General features: G+C 41.9%; 1 protein-coding gene across 2 annotated transcripts in view; it reads right to left on the reverse strand.

Annotated features, from left to right (window-relative positions):
• The window catches only part of mmp16a (matrix metallopeptidase 16a (membrane-inserted)), a 75151-nt gene that overhangs the window by 39658 nt on the left and 23370 nt on the right, over window positions 1-12123 (reverse strand). For both annotated transcript variants that reach the window (XM_080865209.1, XM_080865208.1), the window contains one exon: window positions 6058-6362. In XM_080865209.1, the coding sequence (XP_080721335.1) occupies window positions 6058-6362 (305 nt within the window). The remainder of the gene's footprint in view (window positions 1-6057; window positions 6363-12123) is intronic.

Consider the following 12123-nt stretch of genomic DNA (forward strand, 5'->3'; position numbering starts at 1 on the left):
ACACCCTGCACGTAAAGGTGCGATATGATCTGTGTCTGAGTCTGCTCGCTGCAAGGAAGAGGAGAGGGTTTAGGGTGAAGCAAAAAAGCGATAACACCGGCCGGATGAGAGTAACTTCTCCAGAGTTGAATCAATGACATGAATCCCGCTACAAGCAAACACAGTCTAATTTCCAAATATCTGTATGCTAACAATTCATGTGTTGTGACATAGCACCTTTATAAGGATGAAAAATTAAAAAGGGAAACAAATTCATTTAAGTCTTGCAAGAACTCTTTCATCAGTCGACACAGGTCAGCGTGAAGTTACAAACATAACACTATAAAAATGTTGCGGCCATGCTAATACTATAAAGCAGGAATGGGTGATCCAGCATCAAAGGAAATTTGTGGTACTGACATTTATGATGATGTAGAAAAATAAAATACAATATTTAGCAGGGATTGCAGCTTTCAGGCAGAAACATTAATAAATGTAAGCAAATCAGGGATGTTGTATGTTGTCTCGAGCTCTTTATCCAGCTGCTTAAAGCCCTCATTTTGCCACCGTGTAACTGCATCAGTAATTTCCACCGTTTGGCTCCTCCTTTCTTAAGCAGCGCAACTCCAGAGATGCACGGTTGAGTCACTTGTTTACTTTTGGGTTGCACGTCGGCGGCGACTAGCATGTCCTCCTTATGTCGCAGCCGTGTTCTACTCGACCACGTGTTTGTTGTCTCGCCTTTGGTGGGAACAGTTCTCCTGCATATTTTGCAGTATTGTGATGTGTGAGAGGATTGTTTTTATTAGATTGTTATTAGAGGCTGAGATGATGCTCTCGCTCTCAGACATTTCAGGGCTTGTCTTGTTGTTGGGAACATGAAAACACATGATACTGCTATAGCAGGACACGAAAATATGGCACTTTTATATCATCATGGACAATATGATATGGCACAGCACTACTGTAAAGAACTCAAAACCCTTAGATCTTAATATTCAAAATGCCTTTTCACTTTTTCATCATCCTAAACTGTATCTGAACATGCCTTCTTACAAAAAGCAACCACAAGCTCGCGTTATGACTGTAATTAATATTATGTCCATTTCCACACTAAAAGGAAGTTTGGAGACCTCTGCTTATTTCTCAAAGTACCGTTTAGTTTTTAATACAGCGTTGCACTGTTGATTACAGAACGCAGCATTTGGCTCCTCTAAAATGTGATTAACAACTCTTTCAGAGATGCATTAGACTTGAAAATGAGAACTGAAAATCTCTCATTTTTGATTTTGGTTACATCCAAGTAAAAACTAGACCTGCAAATGTTTAAGTGGCCACTTACAGTGCATCCACTTGTTAAACACGACTCTCAAAAACCCCCACATGATGTTATTAGCGAGCAAACAGCTAATAAGTGGGTGAAAGTGGAGTCTCCACAGATGGTCTGGCACAGCCTTGGTTTGTTTACTTTCACATTCAGGATCCATTAATGTATAAATCACTTTCTTAATGAATTACTTTTTAGCGCAAAAACTGATATTAGGGAAGCTTGAGGCAGCAGATGTTTAGAATTCTTAGCTTGAAAAACAGATTTAAATTTTGGCAGAAACATCTTCAGGTACAACACGGTTTTCTTTTTTTCTTTTGTCACGCTGCCGTGGTTGTAGCTTTTCTAGTGTGTTTTAATTTAGAGTCGCCACCTTCTCTCCTTTGTGATAAATGTACCAAAATCAAACACACATAACAGCTGCATGTTAGCTACTGTATATCAAGACTCCCTCAAAGATTACACTGAACTGTTGTTATGGCACTCTACCATATAGACCATATACTAATATATAGACCAAAGCATTTATGGTGTAGTACTTATAACACAAATTTGATCATCAGATTATTGTAAGAACTCTTGGTCATGGTAGCCTAACGCTAGCTAAACTTGAACACATTTCTTGATCACAAAAACAACAACCAATGTCCAAACACAAAATACTTTACAAAGACTTAGTGACAAGTCGGCACATAAAATGTATATGCTATGACTGATAACTCTAACCCTTGCTATAACCACGGAGCGGTAGGGATGCAGTTGTTCGCCTTTAAAGTTGTGTCTTAATGATTTAACCAACATCCCTCAAAGGCACAGCTTTTACATTGAAAGCAAATGGTCTCTGTTTCCAGTTTGCATCACATTTTTTGCAGTTTCTCTACCACTTAGCAAAAAGTTGGCAAGTGTGCTTGAGACCAAAGCAATCACAAGGAGGTTTTCGGTGTTGCACCACATACCTCAGTAGCAACAGAAAGTGACCTCCAGCAAACACGCGCCTACTGGGTAGGGAATACCAATTTTTCCTAGCAACCAGTGGTTGTCAGACAGCAACCAATCAGTGTCTAGTCTTGAATAAATCACTCTCCAACATGTGCTAAAAATCACACTGAATGAAACTTTTCCATCAACACCTGTGCTGGAGTGTGAGTGGAACTGTACATGTGAGTACTTAAACACACATGTATGCAAGTGTTTGTCTCAGCGCAAACAGGGATTAATCCTTCAGCGTGCATCTGTGACACCATTGTCCAAAACAACAACAATAACACTGACGGTGTGACGCTGGCAACAGTCGCCCTGATGACTGATATTTTTCTTTTCTCTCGACAACAGTGCAGGGGGAGGATTAGGTATGACAGCTTACCAGACAGCAGCTCATCTCTGCTGTGTGCCTGTGTGGGATTGTAACTTTGAAACACAACAAAGAAGGAGGGAGAGGAGACTGAAAGAAAGAAAATAGGATGAAAAAAGGAACTGAAAAGCTAAAAATCATGTGCTGGTCTGAGCAAACATTACATCATTCCCAGCTGTTCTTACAAAGTGTGGGATGAATCAGAGATGGATTACAAATCCTTGAAATAGCATGCACTGGAAATATATGGAATTATCCATCCCCGCCGCCACAACATCTAGATTAAAATGAACATCTGCGTGCGTGATTTTACTGCCGCCGATTCCAGATAAACAAAAGCGAGCTGAGTTTCGCATCTTTGGCTCTTAAATCGTAAGTCAGCCAACAGGCTGACTTACGATGACATGACATGAAAAAAAATGCTTCTGGAGATATTTCTTTGTAAATGCATTGCATCGTTTCCATTTTACACATTAGTCATAATCTAGGAAGCATCACTTCAGCGTAAGACCACCTGTCTGCCTATTGTTTGAGGAGGAATATCGACACAGCAGCAGTGCCAGTGCAGAAAGCTCAGAAATGTACTGCACTGGCCAATAAAATCCATGTAAAAGCAAGATTATGACAACTCTCCACAGAGCCTCGTCTCTCTAGTCTCCATCATTAGAACCTCTGTGCAGTTTTTCTGGCATCTGAGGAGCTTTCAGTCTCATTGAGCTGTTAGCACAAACACATTTTATCATTTCTTTGCCTTTATTTGACAGCAAGGACCTTGCACTTACGTGACACTTTATAATCCATTACCATCCATCTACTGTATAAGGATGCAAAAACACGGGAGTAACTGTAAATGCCTTAAAATACAGTACATGCTCTCTTTTACTTTTTCTTTTTTTTTGTTTTCATCTCTGGGAAGCTGAGCAAATAAATGGCCAGAACAAAAGAGTTCAGACTTTATGTGTTTACGAGATGAAATAAAAACACCACTAACTGAAGCAATACTGCAGAGATTGTGTCATGATACATTAATCTGATCACAGCTACACTGGCTGCAACAGTACGCGGTGCAATGAAACAGGACTATGTTTAATTATTAGTACTGAAGTTGTAGCGTTATTGCTTGCGGTACTATTATCTTACAGTTTTTAAGTGTTCGTCTGCCAAAAGCTACACTATGGCTCAAAGCCTCGCGACCGTGCCAAGACGAGAAAAACAATCTGGCAGAGCGATACAGAGCCTGATATTTGCAATAGTTTTTGGCATAGGGATTGTTACATTTCAGGATAAGAAAGAAAAAAGCTTTGAGCTGTGTGCTTCTTCAAAACTCATCTAAATGTAACGCCAGCCGTCATACAGGAATAAGGGCAGCCCCCGCCATGGCGAGCAGTCAGGACTCAGCCAGTAAACACTCCCATTTGAAAAAGAAAAAAAAAAGCTGGAGAGAGCGTAATAGAAGTGCCTGCATTATGGGATGTTTTCACAGAAGTGTGGGCCACAGCAGGGCTGTATTAATACTGCACTGAGGGGAGGAACAGAACGTGTCTGCTAGAATCGTGGCCTTCAGTGACAGCTGCTTGTCAGCGTGCGCGTGAGTGCGTGGGTAACGTGCGGGTCTTTACCTTCGCGTGTGCTCATGTGCGTGTTAATACATATGTATCATGTCAAAGAGTGGAGCAGAATGAACAACCAGCATTGTCGACGGTTACTAGAGGTTATCGTTATCCTAAATAGAGAGTCACACTGATCGATCAAAGCTTAAAGAAAAGCTGTTCACTCTGTTCTGTCTGAACCTGCCAATGCCCCTCCGCTCCAACTTAAAATTCTGTCTTCAACAGCAAGTTACTTACTCTGATTTCCAAAGTAGTGTTCACCAGCTCCCACTCGTCTCCCTCTCTTGCCTTTCCTCTTCAAATGTTTTCTTTACTCCTCACTACGCTGCTCATTCAGTCTTTCCCTCTCCTTCTGTCTCTCTTATGAGCGCTTGAACTTCCAATATTTGTCTAATGACACTGTGTTTCTCTCTGTTATCCTCTCTTTTGCTTGCTGTTATCTCCGCTGCCTTCCCGCTAGGAATCTCATCTGTTTTTATGTATCTATATATTTTTTTCATCTGTGTCCCTCATTCTTAAGTGTCCCTGTGTCCCTCATCCTTGGCGCTGCATCGGTTACCACTGCTATTGTTTTTTGGCTCATGACTCGCTGACAGCAGGGCGGATCAGCTCCTAGAATTTAATGAGGGATTCAAGCAGAGGTACGTCCATCTTTTGCAAACTCGGACAAATCTTATTGTGATTGGATCATCTTTGCAGACCTTTCTTTCCACCCTCTCTCGCTCTTCATTGACTCTCGCTTAAGGGTGCACAGAGTTCAGAGTTTCACCTAGGACTGTCTGCCACTAATACACAAAAAACACAAGTGGAGACCTGTTGCATATCAGCACAACGACTTGGACGGCAACGCGCCTGCTCAGACTGCACCATGCAGAACACATGGCATGCAGACCCCGCTAAAGGCGGGCTGCAAGGCTCCAAGGGCAGGTACTCAGCAAGGGCATGGGCTTGAGATCGGCGCAGAGTGAGAGGGGATATGATTACTGTTGTTCAATGAGGGTGGTATTTGCTTTGAGAAAGCGAGATGAAGCAACAAGCCTCAGCAAATCACAGTTGTAAATCACAGCAGAGCAAGGAATGAGTAGTGACCTGACCCCGCAAAACCAACAGCATCACGACGCATGGCTCCGTGCAGACGTACTGAACATAAAATACACTTTTACCTTTACAATTACCACAGTAAATATGTAGTAAATGTGATAAAAGTATTAAACCTGTAACTATATCTGTAAAGCCACATTGACAGGTTGGAAAACAATTTCCTGTTTTACTGTTTTGGATGCGAGGCCGCGGGAAATCCTGTGTCGCACCTCAGGGATCACGATATCCTGTGTCGATCATTTCTGTCCACTTTTGGTGAAATAAAACAGGCGAGTGAAAAAAAAAGGGCAGAATACTCCACAGTAAGGATGTGTGTTTAACGTCATTGCAGGTTACCTGAAATCGATAGCAACTTCTGAGCATTACACATTGTTTAACGTTAACTAAAAATGAACGCACAGCCAAGGACTAATTAACAGTGTGACGAGTTTGTGTTTTATGGACATTCTGTGTGTGAATTAAACTCGTTTTAAACCTTATTGGCTGCCATGTCTCTGCAGAAAACGAATTAGCAGCAGGAGCTTATTATGCGTAAGGTCAGCAGTTTGGCTTCTGGTCGAGCTGCTGGGACTATTTTGTTGTAAATACTCAATAAAAGCCACTGTTTTATGACTGACGTCTGGTTTTGTTGTATTTTTGCGACAAGCTGATGAAACCATGAAGGTCAACAGTGTATTTACCATCCTTACCATCGTGGTTGGGGTTGCCCAGCGTCCAAGGCTCGTCTGAGTCAAAGTGTGTGTCGCCTCCTATTCCCGGCCCTGGAAAGTAGGCATGGGCCAGGAAGCCCCCCTCGCCATCGAAGGGTGAGCTGTCTCCGTGGAAACCTGAAGCAAAGATGATGGTGATGTCCACGTCTTTCTTGCTCCTCTCCAGCTCACTGTAGGGCACAGCCTCAAAGCGCAGTGGCGTCACGCTTTGCCACACGTCGAAGGCTCGCCGAATGGCGTCGTGGGTCTCCTCAGCACCCACTTTGGGTGTCACGTTCTTTATGCTGCAGAGATGTGAGATAAAAGACAGGGGGTAAAGAAGTTAGACTGGAGAAATGCACGCAGGCCAGATCATTTTCTTTTTATCATCAAGCCTCAAATCTGGATTTCTCTTTCAGCTGTCAAGATGAGCAAATCCACTGTAAATTGGTCTAATAAGGAGCTCACAGCACTGGGTAAAATAAACACACTGAAGAGTGGCTTATTGTGCTGGATGACCACTCAGAGGAAAAAGAAAAAAGACAAAATTAAAGAACAGAATCAAATCAGGGACGAAAATAAAGTCCTGTGAATCTGAGACATGGCAAGGCAGAAACTGACAGTGAGTTCAAGCACAACGGCTGAAAGAGGCGAACATCGCTGCATGTCAATCTATGTGATCTCACTACGCCAAACAAGAAGAGGAAAAAACCCAACTATCACCGCTTTTCCCTGCACGCTGCCATTTCACGCTCGTCCTGCTCGCCAACAGAGAGCTAAATGGAGCGATTTGTGAGAGAAAACAGCTGAGTCCTCCCCCGCCGGCTTTGAGTCGGTGCAGGTGTGGAGAGGATGGGACAATTTCCTGCCTCTGGAATTTATTTTCTAATTAAGGATTATCAACAGTCCACTGCCTGCTGAGAGCCACAGTCTGGTTCGGGCAATCAGGAAAAACCTCTCTCCGCTTTATTCTAGTCTGACAATATCTCAGTGTCACGCTCTATTAAAATCTGGTTCGTCTCCAGGGATAGACAGATAGGTGTAGCTTACATCAGTCAACTTAAGACACTTGTAAACACAAGCCGCTCTGTGTGTTCTTCTGCTGCTGCGTCTGATTTGGGAGGAACGATGATGTTTAATTTAAGTGCGTAAAAAAAGTGGGAGTCAAAACAGCTCCGCGTCAGTTTCTTTGTTTTCTTGTTCAACTGCTTCAGGTTTATTCGAAACTTCCCTGTTATCGCCTCGCATCCACCCCGTCTCATTTGTGTACCCTCCGTCACCTCGTCACCTTTGTTCCCGTTTTTGTTTGAGTTCTTCACAGTTTCTGTGTTTGGCTGTCAGCGCTGTCGTTTTCCATAATAGGAATAAATATTATCAGAACGCCTTTGTCTACCACTGCGAGGCACATTTATATACACTGCAAATTGATACCACACGTAAGCTCCGATTCATTATTGAATCACATTTGGTGAAGAGGGAAGCACACTTATAGCAAAACACAATCTGCTTTTCTTTCTCTGTCGGCCGCTTCAAGACTGACTCGCAGGCGGCCGACCACCACTCTGCCAGAGACGTGTTCGCTTTAATTGCACTCTCAAAAGTCTTGTAAAACTTTCTCTTTCTGATAATGATTTCAGAACTGAGGCCTGCAGACACACACACACACACACACACACACACACACACACACACACACACACACACACACACACACACACACACACACACACACAGAGCGAAAGTAAGAAAGTAACAGAACATACGTCATGATAAAAGACGAAGAAGCAGGGATGCTTTTAATTCTTTTTTTTAGAGCTATGTCTTATTTTTGATATCCTAGCATCCTTCCTGTTAGCCTACATTTAGACCTCCACTGTCAGGCAAACAGCAGCTGGTGCATGCACTGAACCGAGACTGAGAAGAATCAGCAGCCAGAGCAGTGTTTTTGTCCACCTAAAAAAGGAAAAAAAAGAACATTCAACCTCCTTTCAGCTTCCCAGTAGCTCTTCAAAATACAAGTCTCTAATATATCTTTAACTGATAATACCGCCATTCTGTTTGTTATTTTCACATCAACTGTCGCGTCTCACACTGTCGAGTACAGCCACAAAACTCTACAAGCGTCCAGACGATGCAGTCACACTGGTCAAAAAGTTGACTGTGGAACGCGATACACTTTTCTCCCCCTACGCTCAATATCTTGGCTAAAAAGCGAAAAGCGAGGCAGCATCACAACCCGACTGATTTTCAGTGCAGTTCTTGTGTAATCTTCTTTAAGAATGGCTTCTTGACAGCCACGTTCCACTGAGACCATTCCTGATGAGGCTTCACTGATGCATCTCTCAGGCCTCTGCTGGATTTCTTTCCCCCCCCCATTTCTTAATGATATGAGCTTCAAAGATATACAATAATGTCTTTGAAGCTGATATTAAGTTGAGCTTAAAACTGTGTAAATTTTGAACTGTTCTACAGTTTAAAGTGCAGGTACTAAATGCTGTTATCTTAACCTGGGAGCTGACAAAGCCTTAAATTCCAGAGATAATCTTGAACATCATCTAGAAGTGGCATTAGCTAACTATTCCTACCTAATTGAGACCACTTAAAGTGGCATCATGAATAGCCACTTTGTCTTTTAAAGGGCTTATGTAAAGCAGACTGAAGTACAAACGTGATAAAGACAGGGAAACAGTCCGTCTTTTGAATCAATATCAGCTGACCCAGAGAGAGTCACAAAGGTACAAACGTCTTCCCTGTTATTAAAAGTAACACATAAACACTGTAGCACCACCAGGGTTCTGTGTGAATACATGCCCTTGTCCTGTTCTCTCTGAAAGGCCTTATCAACAACTGAGGCCACTCAAGGAATAAAAAAAAGATGGTTTTCATACGAGCCTGTGACCCAACCCTCTGTATGTGTGTCCTATTTTAAGGACAAGCCAGATAAAGAGGGTAACACATGCAGGGCGAAGCTGCACAATAACAAATGGAAATAATCCCTGCCTGCTCTGAGGCCACACCACATATTAAACTCCATACTGCGAGGTGATAATGACTCCGAATGCAACTCATGTGCTGTAATAGTACCTGCATGCAGGGAAAACAGTAGGGATGCCAAAGCTAATTAGTGCCTCCCCACAGAAAGTACTGTATGTGGCTACACCGAGACCAGCACACACCTGGGGCTTGCATGCATTTGTTATACTTTCCAAATGTCAGTGTTATTTTTTTCAGGACTATTTTAAATGCTTGAAGCCTGTAACAGAAAGGCAGAGGTTCTTCGGGGAGAAACAAGAACAAGATATCCACTTTTTAGTTAGATTGCTACAGTTTAACTGTAGTGTCTGTAGAGATAGTGTTTGTTTTGAGGTAGCGCCTGTTCCTTTCGCAAAAGACACCTGGGAGTCCAGTGACTGTGTGCAACAAGAGCACCTGATCTGGGATTGAATGGTTTAGATGCAGTTTTAAGTTTGATATTATATATGATGAATTAAGCCAGCGCTCATCCTCTGCACAGTACCATCCGTGCAGTGCAGCACGGCGGTGGCAGCATCATGTTGTTGGGTGTGTGTTTTTAAAATTCATTATGTCATGTCACCTGAGCACTCATGATCTTAGACTGAGCAGAAAGTTCTTCCATCAAGGCAATGACCCTCAACACACAGTCAAGACATTGACTAAGGGGCTTAGTGACTAGGGATGTTCTTACTAACTTCCTTGTTAGTCAGTCTAATTTTACATTTCTTTTTACTCAACAAATCATTGGGTAATTAACAATGACGGCACATGTGCAGCCTTTGACAGCTGTTAGATGACCCAATTTCATATTCAGCTTTTACACTTCCAGGCATTACCACAGTCAGATGGCACTGCATAATATCTTTGGGCCAACGGTTAACATAAACATAAAGTGGCCAAGTCACAGCTCTGGCTTGAACCTATCAAATATTTCAGGAAGTATAAATACTGTGCGAATACTGGCCCAACTTGACAAAGCTCTGGAAGGCGTGCAGAGAAGAATGGTAAAGATTCGCAAAAAGATTCGAGGTTATAACATATTATGTTATATTATGTTTTATAAGTGGGGAAATGTTTATTCCAGCATTTTATATATATAGACAAAACCTCTGTATCAAACACTCAGAAGTGTTCTAGCTAGCTAATGCTAATCACATTTTCATGTATGCTTTTACTTTCTTTACCATCGTCATACGAAACATAAAAACAGTTTAAGTCTACTGGCTAATTTTTGTGTTTACTTCAACTTTGATTTGAATTTTAAAGATCTGCGACTCTTGAGAACTCTGAGAACATGTTTTATGACTGAGGTACAATATTCCTAAAAGTCAGCATCCTAATAATTTATGGGCATAAGGTGCTTTCAGCACCTAACCTTACAAGTTCCCTTGCAGTTAGCACAATTTTATGTTTACCACCGTCCATCGGTGAACCTCAGTTATACTTGAAAACGTTTTTTCTTCAAACTGAGAAGGAAAGATGTTGCTTCTTATTCTGACACGAATGCATAGCAGCATTTCTTAAATTACTGACAAGATTTTGATACTTGAATCAGATTTAAATGAGGTGACCCGTTCTAACACTACATAAAGAACATTTAAGCAGATTAAAAGAGTCGTTAGACGATTGCATTCTCCAACTACCTCCATTGCAATCTGACATAAAAGGAGCAGCTGAAGGCACATCTGACAACTGACTAGAGGCCACATCTATGTACACATCACACACACACACACACACACACACACACACACACACACACACACACACACACACACACACACACACACACACACACACACACACACACACACACACACACACATATATATAAATATATATGCACACACAAATACACACACTCAAAATGCTCCCATTCATTTACATAACCCTAATCTGTCAGAGAGTACCCTCTGCCTTCCACCAGGGTTTCCTCCTCCTCCTCTCAGCTCATGTCTTTCTCTCTGAATCTGCTTCTCCTGTTCTCTTCTCTTTCCTCTCTCCTCATTTCCACCCTTCTCCTCCTCCACTCTGCATCGATCCGCCTCATTGGTTTGGTTTCTTATCAGTGGTGCTGCAAATGAACCACGTGCTCAATTTCAACTCAATCTCAAAAAAAGAAAAGGTTATTCGAGGCCACTGAGCCATACATTATATTTAGCAGGAATTACCGCTTATGCAAAACATTTTTAAAAATCTAGAATAATAACTGAAAAAACAAGAACAGCACTTGAGGATTGTCCATAAAACACGAAGCTGAGGCAAGCAACAGTATAACACACATGAAATATTACAGAATCTGGGCTACTCACTACATCTTAGCAGAGAAAAATTATATAACCACAGAAAGCTGTCCTGTACATTATTACTCATGTAGCGGGATGTCAGAAAAAGCGCTGGTGAATTATGAAATCGGTGAGGTCACCAGTGCGCGTACACTCTTTTTGCATTTGTGCTACATGTTCTGTCAGGAGCGAGACGGCTCCGGCAGTGAGAGGTTTGATGGACACGGCCTGTGCTGCTGTTAATGTGATGTTTAAGGCTCTGAGTGACGTGGAACTTTACTTGACCTTTGCTTTTGTAGGTTCGCGTCCATTACGCAAGTTCAAATATTGTGCTTCTTTCAGTGGAAATGAGGAAGTGAAATCAGGGATGTCAAAGTGATTTTACTTGGTTGGCCACATACAGCCTGTCTCAATACAAGAAACAGTTTTTGCACATGATAAAGAAGCTGCTAGAGTAGGGGTAAGACATCTGTCAGCGTGACTCTTTGGGCTTTAACTGCAAGAAATGAATGTGTAAGAAGGATCTGGCAGCTCATTGCCCAGACTGTCCTGTAATTATTACACAGATTTTGGTTAATCCAAAGAAAATGTCCCCTTTTTTTCTGTAGGCTTTTCTAAAAGAAAAACAAAACAAAAACCCAAAACACAGAAATTTCTTTGGTAGTTAGTGAAAAAACATCTGTCAGTTAATAATCTGTCACTTAATTACATTGATGTACCATGAATGGGCATGTGGGAAGTCTTTAGCAGAGGGAAAATCTTATGG

The sequence above is a fragment of the Rhamphochromis sp. 'chilingali' genome (assembly GCF_963969265.1).
Source record: "Rhamphochromis sp. 'chilingali' genome assembly, chromosome: 18".
NCBI lineage: Eukaryota > Metazoa > Chordata > Actinopteri > Cichliformes > Cichlidae > Rhamphochromis > Rhamphochromis sp. 'chilingali'.